Raw genomic sequence first — 16,456 nt, 5'->3', positions numbered from 1 at the left:
TTCATTACAGTGTTCACAGCAGTCCGCCATTCGACTCCAGCCCTGAGTAGTCAGTTCAGATTTTTCACTTACATCCTATTTCCTCAAGATCCGTTTTAATATTATACGTCCATTTATGCCTAGGTCTTAAAAGTGGTCTCTCAGCTTTACCGATTAACATTTTGTGTTCATTTATCATGTCCCTCTGTGTGCTGTATGCTCTGCCCATCTCGTATTGATACGATTACCTTAACGTCGTTTGGTGCGGAGTATTTACATTTTAAAATATGTACTAAAACTAATACCAACATGGCGGCCTTGCGAACTTCTGATTTCGAAGCGAAACTCGCGCTAAGTAAAATAAAAGGCCCTCAAATGATGTTGGGTAACAGAGCTTAAGAAAATGTGCAATTTTGATGAGTCAGTTTTACAAACAACAACGCGGCAACCGACAGCATTTGATATTCAGCATAAATGAATATAAAAATTTAAGGTTAAATCTGACAAAATTAACATAACAGAAACACGTATTAGCATAATTACACACAAAATCAAATTGTGTTTACAAGCTTAGGGCCTACTTGTTAATTTATGTTTCTCTCTGTACTACCTACACGTTCAAAATGTTAAGAAAAATATCAGTTCTTGCCAGAACTTCTTAATTTAATGGTGAATCTTAAAAATGGAGACAAACGTTTAAGGGATCTACGATAGAGCACAGTGGCTTAAATTCTTTGGACTGGAACGAGATTCCAATGAAATTCTCTAATTTAGGGGTGGGTAACGGTTTCTTTACCAACCCTTTAAATCCTAGTGGTAACTATACGTACCATCTCCTTTCAACATTCAATAATTTTTCCCCACAGACTGCATTTGTGTGTTTTTTTCGTATGATTCTCAGACCAAACAGCGATTATTTCCTTAAACATCGTTAACCAGTTGATCTTTGTAACGGTGAAGAGTTGTGTTTTCTTTGTGGTACGGACTGAATTCGTAAATATTAATCAGATTATTCTCATCGTAACCAGCGATTATTTACTTAATCAGCGTTAAATAGTTAATCTACGTAATGGTGAAATATGGTGTTTTCTTCGCGGTACGGACTGAATTCGTAAATATTATGTAGATAAATTTTGGTTTCAACCAAAGCCTGGGAGTAGAACCACGAGCCCATTTGTCACTCTTCTGAATCAGTTTATTCCAATTTGTCTCTAAGATCCGTTTTAGGTGTAGTACTGAACTCTGGTCATGGGGACAGTCCCCTAAGTGGCAGCTGTAAAGTAGCTTGGACAGGTTCAGAATAGGATCCAATTTGCTCAACCTGAGTCAGACTTCTGACTACACCAAAAGAAAAGTAGTTTAATTTAAAGTAAATAATACGCTGATTCGTTCAGTAAGTAACTTTATTGTTACGTTTTGTAGTTGCTGTTTCGGCCAAAGTAAAGTATGAATGACAAAGCTATTATCAGTTGCAAACGCACCAACAGAAAATGCATATTTGTTTTGTGATAAGTTATACAAATGTGTACAGAAATATATAACCTAACCTTCAAAACGAGTTACTTCAACATTTGTTGATTCCTTGTTCTTTTAGCAGAGAAAAACGCTAATTGAACTACAATAAACGTATAAGCAAACTGTAGCACCTTGGAATCACTAAAAGATTAACAAACACAGCGCATTGACACCACGGACACTAAAGAAATTCAACACAGTTAATAAATATACTCACGTTAAATACAGACATCACAAACAGTTTCAAAACATTGTTGCTAAATACACCTTTGAAATTGTTGCATAACTTATTGTGATTGTTCCGTTTAGACATTAGGCAGGACCCCTTGGATAAGTGATCAGCCCATCGCAGGGCCTCTACCTATCAAGGACAACAGAGTTTTTTTTTGGAATGTACATATGATCAGAAAAAATATCTTTGTAATTAGCTCCTGAAGTGTTTGGTAGAATTTTAAAATTGGCTTACGTCTCTTGCAATATGTAATACATTCTGCTAGAGATATTTTTGTTCTTTGCATATATATTTTCACCTGGCATTCTAAAGATGCCATATCAGTACGGATGTGTGGCAATTGTACACACTACGCCCACATTCAAAACAAATGCAAGTTTGATCACTTTATTCGTCAATATAAAAAGCTAGGAAGGTGAAGTGACTTTATAAAATTTCCAAATAAACTGTGACCAGAACTATCGTAATTTTGGCATTCTCATCGGACGCATAAGGGCATTAAAAATTCTTCTTTACAGCAACACTGTCGCTGATAATGTCATCAGTAAATCAATTAATTGTCTAAGTTGATCGTCACCAACAAGAGAGATTACTCTATATAAATTGTACTCAACCGCTGGTCCACAATTTGTGCCTTAAGGTCTGCGAGTGAGCAGATTACACAATCTCTTTCCTGATGCTGTGTTCCTGTAAGTTTTAAGATTTTTTTCATCCATATTCGAAAAGAGCTATTTACGTATACCTGATATCAACATTTTAGTTTATATCGTATTTAATCAAAATGTATCAGATAATTTTGGGGATGGGATTCCCGGCAATGCAAAGGTTGATGTACACAACTCTACATGAATTACAACCTGTCCATTCTAAACAAAATCACAGGACGGGATAAACCGGCCTTGCAGGGACCAATCACGTTCGCTTTCGAGATGTAATTGGTTGCAGCGTGGGATGGAGAAAAAAAAGATAAGATGCCTCGTGACACAAGTGACACGGATGAATGTACCATCTTTGCATTTTCTTCCGCAACCAACATGATCTTCATCCCTTAATTTAAACTCCAGTGGTAACTATGTGTGCCAATTGCTTTAATAACCAATAATCATGCATTTTGTACGAATAGGTTTCTATCCCCAGCACAAACAGCGATTATTTCTTTAAACAGCGTTAACCAGTTGATCTTTTTAATGGTGAAGTGTCGTGTTTTCTTCGAGGTACGGACTGAATTCTTAAATATTATTTAAACGAGTTTCGGCTTCAAAGGATTAAGTGACTGCACTTTGAACGTTTTGTTTAATTAAGAATGTATGGCACGTGAGAAATGAGTAATGTCTTAGGCAATTTCGTTGTCATTTTCATACGTCTCTGGGCCACGTTTTGCGACCCCTGGGATGAGTTAAACTGTCTCAACACTGGGATACGAAATGTACGTGTCGGGGAGTAATAATGTCTGGGTAGAATAACCAAGCAAGGCGTAACAAGGTGTGCCCATTATTATTATTACAATTATTACTACGCATATTGTAATAACAAATACGCATACCCTGAAGCCACGATCCTCTGTCCAGTCTTTTACACGAACCACTTCATATGCATTGCATGAGTCTGTATTTGAATGCTAAAGAAATTCGGAACACATTTGTCCCAAGGCAAATAATAATAATAAAAAACATAACGAATCATGTCAGTGTTCAAATTAATTTTCTACGCCATGTTTTTAAATGGGTAAAGCGGTGGACTGAGAAACAAGCGAATGCTGTTAAAAGAACTTCTTGTGCCGACTCGTCTTAGGTTTTGTCGTGAGGACAGGAGCCACACTGAGCCCTAGGCCGAGCTCAATAGATGTCATTGAGCTGTAAGCTAGACGGCCTGGGTTCGATTTCCGACAGGAAAAGATTTTTCACTTCGCAACCGCTTCCAGATCAGGGGGTTTATTATTTATTTTCTTTGAGACAACCGAGTGTTTAAATGTTATTTGGATGAGCAAATGGCTTCAGGAGATTAAGAAATATCGATGGACTCGTGCGTGGTATGAATTATTTTTGGTTCAGAAAGATCAATGTAATGGTTATATTATCTCATAACGCACTTTTAAAAATTATTATGCATGTTTCTTTTTTAAATTATGACACTAAACAGAGAAAGAATAATTTCTTATCTTTAAAATATGGAAATCGTGCACATACAATTTCAAATGTCGTATCTTTGTGATTTTAAAATTGGTGTTACTTTAAAATACAACATGTTTTCTACACAGCGCAACCGTGAAGCGAACTTCGCAGAAATTTCCGATTCCTTCGCCTGAGCGCTCGTAATCAATCCATAATTAGTTGCTCAGTAGGAAAGCAGCCATTAATTGCTAAGTTATGAGAATTATAATCTACAGACTTTCGCTTGTTTGTGACATACAGACCAGCTGATGGGGACTGTCATGGCCCCCCCCCCCGCAGAAACCTGACCTATTTCTGTAACCATAGTAACCCGCCACTTAAATGACAGAATCCTACAGATTTCTTAATCGAATTACGACACAACTCCGAACCACAGCTACATTTCACAAGTGGACGTATGTAAATCACACATATGACGCTGTCTCGCTTTCGTTTGTTGTGACAAAAAATTTGCATTGCGCTTTTGAGACAGGTTGACCTTTGTCGTCATGAACCTACTTTTGTAATGTCACGAAACAAGTTGTCAACAACACACGTGTTTATAGAGGCTGTGAAAAAATATTGGTCACCCTGCCAAGGTCTCGTTTCTTACAGCTAGACACAAACGGGATCCCACCTGACAAGAATCTTTTTGAAATACAGCTCTTAGAATCATTTTCGAAACACCTTCTTCATGTCTGTGCCGAATTTGGTCAAGTGAGCGGATTCACGTAGTCGGAGATACCAGATCTACATCTCGGCAACGTTACCAGTTAGTTTAAAGCTTCGATACTTCCTGTGGGCATTACCTTCAATTGGGCCTTGATCACCTCCTTCCAAATCCGTACGTATTCATACGTGATTATTTTCTCATTTTATTCGACGCTATACAGTGTGTTCCATTGAAAGCTCTGGACGCTGCAAGTGTCTGAAAATGGCAGTCTCTTTCACCCCTGAGCTGAGTCAGGTTCCAGATTAAATTCAAAATTAAATTCAGTAAAATTCAAAAATGTTCCATGTTCACAGCTCAGCCAAGTAGACTGAAGCCTGAGCGAGACGCATGAAGTCAAATGACACACCAGAACTTCGCCTCTGTCACTCTGTGTTTTATGCCCTACTACAGTAAGACAGTAGTGAAGTGTTACGTATGGAGTGTCGCGCTGTATGGAGCAGAGACTTGGACACTCAGGAAGAAGGAACAGAAATACCTGGAGAGTTTTGAAATGTGGTGTTGGAGAAGAATAGAGAAGATCAGGTGGACGGATCGAGTGACCAACGAAGAAGTATTGAGGAGAGTCAACGAGCAAAGAAACATTCTGCAGGCGATTACACGAAGGAAAGCTAACTGGCTGGGACATATTATGAGAAGGAATGGATTAATGAGTGATATCACCGAAGGCCAGGTTGAAGGAAAGAGAGGACTAGGAAGAAGATTGATACAGCTAACCGACGACCTTAAACAAGGAAAGAAGATGACGTTCCAGGAATTTAAGCGAGAAGCCGAGAATAGGGACAACTGGAGAGCTCTTTTTGGGCAGAGCAATGGACCTGTCGTAAGACAGAACACTTAATAATAATAATACTAATAATAACAGTAAGACGTACAAGGGACGTGGAGGACAAGTACTGATGACGTAGCTATACACCTAGACGCTGGAAAGTGCCATGTGGTCTATTGACTGTATCACGCAGGGCTCTAAGTGGCGTTTCACAAAATCTTACTGACCACTGTCTCTCGTGTTTGGCTGCGCATTAATTTTAACTCGTAGTTTAACAGAAAATGTCAATATAAACACTCCACACACACAAACTCAAGCTGTCTCGTACAGAGCTATCACAGAACAGACCAGCGCATGCGCTTTGGGGCAACAGTAACAAACCGACTCGACCGGGCAAAATGTCTTGCGCAGTCGAAACTCATCGGCCACCACAAGACAGTAGAACTGTACGTGGCGGCGGTGAGGGGAATCCTTGAACCTGCCGGGAATCCGTGTAAAGTAGCGCACAATAATTCAAAGTGTTTGTTCTGTTTCCAAATCTCATTTTCTCCTTGAAGCCGAGCGAACATTCACCTGAGTACATAACTTTATTACACTGTGTAACATTCATATTACAAAACATTATGTTAGAAATAATTATTTTGTTACACCGTCACGCGCAACTATAAACTCACAAAATCTGTTAAGGCTACATGTTTCGCCGAATCATCTTCAGGCCGACACGCAAAACGATGTTTTGATACAATTTTACTGATGTTGATAACGCAGTTGGATTCTGAAAATTGAATATCACATAATAATAACTTATTGCATGCAGACCTGAATGCGTCGAAACATACGGCCTCACAAACTGTTGTTACCTTACGCTTGTTTGTGATGGAGAAACAGAATACCTGATTTATTACAAAACAACGGAATGCTTCAGTACAAAACTGAAATTAGAATTAAAATTTATATAAACAAAAAATAAAGCTCTTTACCAATGCACATTTAAGTCTGCTGTTGGGATAGAATGCTGTAGTACTCTCAGATTTACTTCATAAGTAATGTATATTAAGTTTCACGCAAAGAACTAATAAGAAAATCTTAAATACTATTAGAACGGATTCTAGCTTCTAATACACAACATTTTGTACACAGTTAAACATGTTTGGCATTTATTACACAAAAGTCATATATAAAATGTATACAGAATGTTCACATTTTGTGTTAATACAATAAACTTAATACTGCAAGAGGTAAAACACATTTGGAATGTACGGTAAAATTGAAAATGTATAACACGAAGGGGGGTACAGAAAAAATGGAACTGAACTGCTACCGAAGACGAAAGACAGACATCAAGATATTTTCAACAGAGAGCCAGTTCGAACAGCTTACCTTCATTACGTTCTACAAACACTGGAATGCATTATTACTTTAACACCACTAGTTACAGAAGTAATCCGCTTGTTACCACAAAACTAGGAATTGATTTCGACGTACTAAAACAGCTGTAAGTTCATTTGATAACCATATTTAGAACGATACCGTAGCTCCTTTTAACCATCTGAAGCCGAAGCTCATCCAAATATTATTTAAGAATTCAGTCCGTACCGCGAAGAAAACACCACACTTCACCATTACGAAGATCATCTGGTTAACGCTGTTTAAGGAAATAATCGCTGTTTGCAGTGAGAATCATACGAAACCCACAAATACAAACTGAAGAGTTAAAGACTGTTTAAGCAGGTGGTACTACATATAGTTATCACTGGACTTGAAGGAGTTAATTGTGTATGAGCGGGCAGGCTTGAGGGCAGAGGACTGTCAAATTGGGGACCCTATGACCTGTCGAACAGTCGCATGCAAATGCTTCTCCATTTCGTCTGTGAAGTGGGGAACTATAATATAAACATGCCTAGAGAAGTTGTACTGTAAATGTCGTGAAGTTACGTTGCCGTGGCAAAATGGCATTTAGTTTGTACGTTGCGTTTTCTGATAGCGAAAGCTGAAGGAAAAAATAGCCACAAATCCTTCAGCGAGCTTGGTTACACTTTGGAACATAATTCGACTGCGAAATGAGGTCACCAATTACCTAAACCGCTTGAAAAAATTCTTAAGGACGTCAACATTACCACTGTATTTTCATTAGTAAGTCGTACATAATAAAAAGATTTAAAGGATTTTTTTAAAATGTAATGTTTACATAACCGAACACGTTTCAGGAAGACTTCTGCCATATTGTGAGATTTCAGGTTCTCACGGCGGTGCGTAAGAAGATGACTTGTCTTCTGGGATGTTGCGTCATGTACTCAGAAACTGACCCGACATTTTAGACGTCCTTACTGCTTCCATCTTCAGGTCGATAAAGATGGAGGCAGTACGCAGTTATAAAAACTTTTAATTTTTTTTCCGTTTAATCGTGTTTCTGAACGCATCAGTTGATTTAAATATTTAAAAATCTCGTCCTTTATCTGTTATAATTTTATGTCGATGCATTCAGACAAGATTAATATATTATTGCTTATTTCTTTAAATATAACATAGCAGTCTTCTGGTTATCAATCTAGATTTTTTGTTATGCTACATTAATAATGTTTCAGACTCACCCATTAAACCGCGTCGCTTTCCAGGCAACTGTCTTGCTAAGACCGCGTTCTTTCTGTGATTGAGACGATCTACAACTTCTCATTTATGTATATCTCCAGTTACCTGAAGTCCCGGTCTTACCGCGCGTGCGCAAATGTTTTCCCCACTGAATATTTGTATTTAAAATCTAGGCCTACCCCATGCGTTCTTTTGACCCTCGGAATTTTGTTCGTCAATTGCTTGGACCACTCTTGCACGTAAATGTAAGACCTGGTACTTCACGTTGATGAACAGACCTTTTCGTCCGCAAAATAACTTTCTGCATTCCCCGTTGATGTTCGGCCCCAATTAAGCAAATATAATGAATGAATTCAATTTTCGTATGCTACTTGGTCGGAATTTTTCAATAAAAGCACTAGACTTCCCCATTATTCTTGTAGTAAAATTTTTTGTTCCTTTCATTCCTTCAATTTCGGATGTACCTGACAAGACGCAAGCCTGGTTCGTTCTGTTAGGCGGAGCGTGTAGAATGACTGGTGTCCTGTTTCAGGCCATGCTCCATACACTTTTGACGTTGTTTGTTCTCACGACTTTTTTAGGTACCCATGGCGATAGATAAATCACGCGCTGAAGCAACATCAGTGACCTCAGACTTCAATAAGCAAGAACCGCGAATTAATTCAAAACACTTGCCCGCGATATTTCATTACACCGGCATCCCAGCGCTCAGAGGAACAAACGAGCAACGCCTCCCGCTCTTCCAAATTTGGACTGTCTTATTACTGTGCTAATGGCTGTTGTCTGTAATTCATACGTCAATAGAAGAGCCAGTGGCGGATTTAAGGAATAATTTTGTTAATGCTTTGGACGAAATGTTCTGACGAAACTGCGAGTTGGGAGCAAACTGGGCAAGCAATATACATTAAGATATAAACCAATGTCATAATCTGACGGCTCCACGTCTTTTATGGACTCTGTTCATTGCCATTTACTGGTCTCAATCCTGAGCCAGATAGTTTGAATCCTCCTGTCTGTAGGCAGCCCGACTACGTAGACGGTCGCGTTATTAATACCCGACACGGGCGAAAATGATCCGAGGTCAAACTATTTCTGTACTGATAACGAATTCTAATCCAGACACACAATATCTGTCACGCTGAAGCTCCGCCCTTCAAATTAACTTATTAATTTATTCTCAACGGTTTCCGGCAGTTCACTCCCCCAGCCGGGGCCTGACGTCTACGTTTGTGGCAGCAGTGACAATGATTAACTTAACCACTGCAACAAAATCAGGCCAGCAGATGGTATTCCTGAACGAAAACGAATCAATGATTACCAAATACTTATAATTAAACCCAGTGGTAAGTATATGCACCACCTGCTTAAAAACCAGCAAAGCTCCTCCTTGTATTTATGGGTCTCGTATGATTCTCACATTTAACAGGGACCATTTTCTTAAACTGCATTAAATATATGATCTACGTAATGGTGAAGTGAGGTGTTTTCTTTGCGGTACGGACTGCATTAATAAATATGATGTAGACTAGCTTCGGGCTTTAAGAGGGTTGTCAGATCTTAATTGAAGACCGATCTTGGTAATAAACATCGGTTCGGAGCGTCGCTTCCGATATCTTCCTGAAATGTTGGCAGTACTGACTCGGCAAGACCTCCCAGCCGCTTAAGACAAGCAGCCTGAGCCAGCCGACATGTTCCTGGTCTCAGGTGGGTATCGGCTTGCAGTGCAAGCCTCACGGAGACCTACGTGTATGTGCCTCCATATTCGGAGGACTCCCCATAGTTTTTAATAGCTGACCGTGAAATGCCAGGGAGAACTGAATCTCCTCCCGGTTTTATAAGCAGTTATCTGACTGAGCGTTTATCAAAAGTTACAAAATGCAAATCAGAATGAAACACGGCACTTTATTGAGATTTCTTGCGTCCACTCTGCGTCTCTCTGCATCTCAGAAGCACATTTATGTGACTTATTTATCCTTGGTTTATTCAACGACGCTTTCAGTGGCTTAGAGCGGGTTATATAGCGTCGAATGACCGATTGGTTTCTGAAAATGAATTGGGACGGATGTTAAACGAAGCAGCAGTGGTCAAATTAAGATTCTGTCCCGGCACATGCTTAAGTGGGAAGTCTGGAAAACCACAACAACAACAAAAAATGTATGCGAGATTTCAGGTTCTCACGGTGGCGAATATGAAGATGTCCGCCTTCCGGCATGTTACGCTGCGTAGTCTGGTACAAAATTACCGAAACTGAAAACGTCGACAGCCATCTTCATACTCATCGTCGTGAGAACCTGATATCTCAACTCGCGATGCCAAAAGTGCGGACAGTATATTCTTCTTTATATTCTACTGTTTTACTGCTTACAGTTGCCCACGGAGGCATCTGCATGCATGCTGAGGACAGTTGAGAGATGGACGGTGACATCTTATGGACGCAGTGTCCGCGTGTACATTCATTAATTCTACACCGTGACGTGTTTTAATAATTGGTTGCGACTACAGGATGTACACAAAAATGTAGCCGGTTTCACACGATCTTAACCATTTTACACCACACACGTCATCATGTGGCTAATAGAAAGAGTCGTGAAATTTAATATTTTAATTCACAGACGACAAACAAACATCTGGTTAATTTAACGAGTTGTAAAATTTAATTATTTTACTTCAGATTTACGTCAAGTTGCTAAATTTCAGGAATGGACGTTTCGAAAACGAGTCTTTTCGGGGAGCTTATAGAATTAAACAGACTTAAAATATAAAGGACTGGTAGTCGAATCCCGTACTCTCAATTTCGTGTGCTGAGTAGCAGTTCAGTCCAATGTTTTACTTAAAATTAATTATAAGCAGCTTGCATTATCACTTAATTACGTCAAAGCCTTCCAAAGAGGTTTCGTAGAATCCACTTAAAATACTTCGTATTCTGCTAACACAAAACAGATTCGAGAACATGGCGTCTATGAAATTATGTATTTTAACTACTATCTATAACAACGCGTGACTGTCAAAAAAGAAACATACTGAATCAACTGGCACACAAACCCTGGGCACTCAAGCGTTTGAATAAACTACAAAGAATTTGGCTTCCTGAAAATGCAACTGCATATCACTTCCTATATTTTATATACGAGGTCTGATAAAAAAAGTTTGGAGACTGGGAATTGATAACTTTTGTCTGACGCATTGATTCATGTCCAAGTGTATTTACAGCTGATACCATTGCTTTAAGTCATCCGTGGTAAGAGTGGAGTCACGACGCGATCTAAGAACGTCCCAATGCGTGCCCACAGATTTGGGAGACCATCTTGAAGCAATCAGAAACTTATCACTAAAGCAAATAGCAACCGGAGATGAAGCAGAGAGACGTCTGGGTTCCCGTTTGTAACTCACGAAAGCCACGTAGGCCCTTCGTAAGTAGAAATCACGAATCTACAGCTTAAGCGGAGTGATAGGAAGTCGACCACCAGTAAAATGGTGGAAAAAGAAGGAATTTTTCGTGGCTCATATAAGGAAAATTTTTTTCCAAAAATTTGGCAACGGGTCGCATCTCGACGTCCACCACGAGTGCTGATTCAGAAGCAGAAAAAAAACTGCCTGTCTGTTGTTTCTGAATAGATCTAATTTGCATAAAATTAATACAATTTCGAAACAAATAGATCGGGAAATGAGTCTACGGTTATGACCCCAGAAAATTTTAAGCAATCGTCACAATGAAAATCCCCCTTTTGTCGCGCGCCGATAAAAAACAAGTCAAGTGTTTAACAAACGTTTTCCTCGTTTACGAGGATGTTCTGAACCATTCTGATGTTCCATTTGGCCAGGCTATTAACCAAAATTTCCTTTTACAAGCGTCGAGGTATCTCTGTGATGCAGAGTATTGCAAATGGCCGCGAAGGTGTGAATCCAGCGAGCGGCAAATTCACCATGACAACATGTCTGCCCACTCAGACCGGTGTGTGACATTTTTGAACAATTTGCAGTATTCAGCAAGTAAGGCAGAATCCGTGGTCACTACATATGATTAACTGCGAGGGTTTTTTGTTATTGCCTAAACACGAGAAACACCTTGTACGGTGAAACGGCTATGATACAGAAGCAAATGGGCACAAAGCAACGAAGAAGCCCTTGGCGATACCAAAAAGCTGAGCTTGAGAAGTCGATCTAGAACTTGCGGAAAGGGTGAAACAAATACTCACATGGTGAAGGGGCCAAACACGCAAGTACAGTAGCTTAATTTCACAGATTTAGTCTCCATAGTTTTTATCAGGCCTCTTATAACCTCCATGAATATTTTAAGTAGAAACGGTATTATTATTATTATTATGACAGGGACAAATTATGCCTTCAAAAGTATTTCCCACAACCCTGTAGTACTGTTAGTCTGTGAGCGGCGTCTTATAAGTTATAAATATTAAATCTATAAAATCGATTATTATTACAATAAATTGGTATCAAAGTGACTTATTTCATGACTGAAAAATGTATAAAAATTATAATATACAATCAATAAAAAACTAGTTTAGCTCTCTTAACTACATAACATGTCGGTATGAACACATCCCCACTACGTGGCACAATCTTATTGGCACTTTGGTTTTAAATGTTGTCTTTGTTCCACAAGGCACTTGAATCTTGGCACTTCGATGATTGAGTAATACAGGAGAAAAGTTCCTTTGCTGGATTGCACTAAGTCTATTCACAAATCGCTAGTCACTCGGCCATCTGATTGCACCAAAATTATGGTTCATTTTAAAAAGAAATCAGATTCCATGTATCAGTGGCGAAGTTCTAAATGACACTGAACGAATGTTAAATAGGCACAAAAGAATTTTGGGAGAAAATAAATTGGCTCTTCTCTCGGTATGGCAATGGGCAACGCGCAGTGTCTCATGGGAAACGCTACGTGGTAAGAAATTTGGTCAACATTTCGATTTTTTTTAAAAAAAACGTGAACAAAGGGCCTAATTGTCCTTACAGTTTCGGTTGCTATGTTACCGTGGTCATTTGGGAGCCTTGGGGAGGTGCCTCTTCATGTGAAGAGCTAGGTGATCTGAGCGAGCGAAAGACCGCTCGCAGACCGCACACTTGAACGGCTTCGCTCCGGTGTGTTTCCGGTAGTGGCGCGTTAACTCGTCCGAACGGGCGAATCGCCACTCGCACTCGGGCCAGTGACACTTGTACGGCTTTTCACCTGAAACAAGAAACGCCATGAAAAATGTGAGGAAATATTAACGGTGTTCAATAGAACTACTGAGTCAAACAAATGAACCATGGAAACAGTGAACTTTATTCGGTAGACCACGGATTAAAATCTCTGCAAGAAGATTTTTTTTGCGGTTTCCTTCAGTCCCTTCTAGAAAATACCGCGACAACACCTTAACCATTTGACCAAACCAAAGAAGCTAACTGAGGGCAGAGGCCTGCGCAAGCGCAAGCATCGTCCCTACCTAGGTGAAACCATTCCTGCGCACAAGACGCATTGCTGGAAATGGTAAACGGTCGTAATATAAGAACGGAAATTTTGCTAACGCTAACGGGGTTTCGTCGTGGCGGGAGCCTCGACCATTCAAACTGGGATTTGTTGCTGCTGATGGGAGGTTATCCTGTCAGGCAAGTTGTCGAAGGAATTTGGTTGGTTGGGTCTCTGGGGTATGAACCCAGAGAGGGAGGGGCCGTTTCGGCTGAAGGCCTCTGCGGCATGGGGGGAAGATCACTTCAGCTGATGGCCTCCATGATCGGGGGGAAGGGTGGCGGGCCGTGCCCCTATTAAGTTATACCCTGGCATTCGCCTTACAACTGAGGAAAGCACGGAAAACCTCAGTCAGGGTAGCCGAGTAGTCTAACCACTCGTTGTGTAACCATTTGACGCTCGTCTGAATATTACTTAAGAATTCAGCCCGTACCGCGAAGAAAACACAACTCTTCACCATTAAAACATCAGCAGTTAACGCTGTTTATTACGAGAAGCCCATAAATACAAAACGCAGGTAATAACCATTAAATCAGGTGGTACATATAGTTATCACTGGATTTTAATGGGTTAAAATTAGGCCACCACAGCTTCCGTCCACATTCTTTCCAGTTAATTAATCATTAATCACAATATCGTTTGACGCTACATAAATGGATCAACTGAGATCGTCGTTAAATGAATAACAAAGGAATAAAAAGACTCGAATATTAAGAATATAAATCAATTCCACATCCTCAGACTCTCAGATTCTGAGGTACAGAATATTATCCTTATTATCCTCCTCGATTTTTCTAAGAGATAAGCCATATACGATTGTTTCCGACGATCCGAGAAATTTCCCTCGAACACGTTAATATACCTGCGTTGGCCATCTTAAGATCAAGAACATCACTGCACCCTTTGTCCAAGGAGGTAATGTAGAACCCTACTTGTTGCATACCCTGTTGAAGCCGAAGCACCAGACAAGCAACGTTCCAAGAAATGTCTATAATAGAGTTGCATAAGCTAGTATATTTCCCATGTGTCATATTTACCAATGCGCTGTGTCTCATCAGAATTCGCGCGTCGTATGGACCGAAACGGATTTGCGTGTTGGTGAGAGGTCATTGTACAGGCGCACATCGGCAGCCATAGTGCACAGGGGTCGGAAAACTGATGACTAAGTAGCCGTCCGACTGTCATGGAAATCGAAGCTTCATTTTTGTTTTGAGCTGGTTCAGTCTCAGTCGCCCATTTCTCAAGCATCAATTTTAATATTAGCCTCAAATATTCACGTACGAACCTAAATTTTGTACACACCCGTCTCCCCACGCTTCTTAATTTAATTATTTTAATAAAAATCGGCGTTGAGGGGTAAAAAATAAATTCTAAGGCCACTTCGTCCGCCGTAAATCACGTATCGTCACGGGAAAACCACTTATCTTTATCTTTACCAGCCTGAAGGAAAGAAGCCACTCACAAAACCTAGTCATGGACAGGAAAGTAACATTATGTTGGTACACTTGTATAGAGAGACTTTTATTAGTGACATTTTTGGTGCAATTGTACTTATGGCGGTGAGTTTACTGACATTTTAGTTACACTGGTCAGTGACAGTATTGGCAGTGATCGCAGTGCCACGTAGCGGTAAATGTCTGATGATAAAAGTGCCTTTTCTCTCCGGAGCTATTCACACACTCATTTTGTTCCGGGAATCGTAGAAATTTCAACACAAATATTTATTATTGAATGCAACATGGTACTACCCCGATGACTGATGTCACAAATTTGATAGGACTGCAAAAATCCCCTGCCTTTGCTGACCATTTGCGACCCCTGCACGACGCCGGTCTGAAACTACGTCACGATTTTCAAGACACGTGTATCGGCTTCGAACGTGAGGTACAGCCATGATGTCCCATCGTGTTATTGCGTGTTCGTGAACATGTCCTTACCATGCCATATTGTCCACCGAAATCCTCTGCAGGAATGCAGTTGTACTTTATATGCAGATGGCATTTCAGTGCTGATGCCCGATAGAGAATAATGTTCATATACAGCCTTGACGCACGTCTGTCAAACCATGCTTCTTGAATCGACGTCGCCCGACAAGCAGGACACTTTACCTCAGAGTCGCGACAAAGTCAGAATTTTCTGATTTCAGACTTCCCCACCCAAAAAAATAAAAAAATAACTGCAATAATTCTCCAATTTATTCTCAGATCTACCCAAGTAGTCGCTTCTCTTCTGGTTTATCAAGAAACATTTTATATGCATTTGAATGTTCTCATTCTCCCTGATTTGATTACCGTGATAGTGTTTCATGAAAAGTAATAATTATAAAGTTACTCCACGTGTCATTTTGTTACACCCTGTTGTTTCATATCACTTATGCCTAACTATTTTCCTTGGACTTCAAGAAAAATCAAAGATTCAGCTAATTGAAATACGTCAAATTCATATATTTCTTGGACGCAAAGGATTTGTCATAAAATAGTTCAATTTCTCCAGTTCAATCCACTTCACATCAACACATTCTGTTTTCCCAAGATACGTATTATAGTCCCATATTCTCTTTCCGGGTATTCAAAATGAGCGAGGCGTTGGAACCTAGACCTCGGACTACATAAACCGGACCGGAAACTGTCACACTAGCTCCTGGTAAAGTTCAATAAAATAGCGAATAGCTTATCGCCACTTTTCATCCATCTGACGACATGCCTTGAATTCCTGCCACGGTCACAGACCCTGTGACGTATTCGACCCCTGCTGGCGACAGCCTGAATCTTAATGAATCCGTCTTCGGCATAAACAATACCACACAATGACCATAACGCGCTGGCTTTAAATACAACATACCGTTTTCATTCTGTACAGGGTGACGCAAAAAACTGATCCCTTGGCTTGAAAAAATACTTCCGGGCGGAGATGTGGCACTTTCGTCGTGTCGTGCGTCATTCTGCGACCTTACGACGCCGTGGTTCTCAGCACTCGAATTAGATACACGAAGAACGAAAAGAGTCTCTAACAGAAGATATTG

The 16,456-nt window shown here is 40.1% G+C and overlaps 2 protein-coding genes across 3 annotated transcripts in view; both read right to left on the bottom strand.

Moving 5' to 3' along the window:
- LOC110836259 (inositol polyphosphate-4-phosphatase type I A) overlaps nt 1–8,036 on the bottom strand; it is a 59,116-nt gene extending 51,080 nt beyond the window's left edge. Inside the window, exon 1 of the mRNA XM_022077274.2 lies at nt 7,967–8,036. The gene's annotated coding sequence lies outside the window, so the exon portion shown is untranslated. The remainder of the gene's footprint in view (nt 1–7,966) is intronic.
- The window catches only part of LOC110836235 (uncharacterized), a 91,981-nt gene that overhangs the window by 3,277 nt on the left and 72,248 nt on the right, over nt 1–16,456 (bottom strand). Inside the window, exon 4 of one of the 2 annotated variants that reach the window (XR_015533561.1) lies at nt 7,967–13,155. Coding sequence is in view for 1 of the 2 variants with exons in the window: in XM_022077225.2 (XP_021932917.1) it covers nt 12,965–13,155 (191 nt within the window). In the remaining variant the exon portion in view is untranslated. Of the gene's footprint in view, nt 1–5,943; nt 13,156–16,456 lie in introns of those variants that run through there. The other variant, XM_022077225.2, reaches the window with a different exon arrangement.

This window comes from Zootermopsis nevadensis, unplaced genomic scaffold (assembly GCF_977971745.1).
Source record: "Zootermopsis nevadensis isolate Lab colony 2312 unplaced genomic scaffold, Znev_1.0 Znev_ptg000003l, whole genome shotgun sequence".
Classification (NCBI taxonomy): domain Eukaryota; kingdom Metazoa; phylum Arthropoda; class Insecta; order Blattodea; family Termopsidae; genus Zootermopsis; species Zootermopsis nevadensis.
This window is presented reverse-complemented; position numbering and strand designations above follow the sequence as displayed.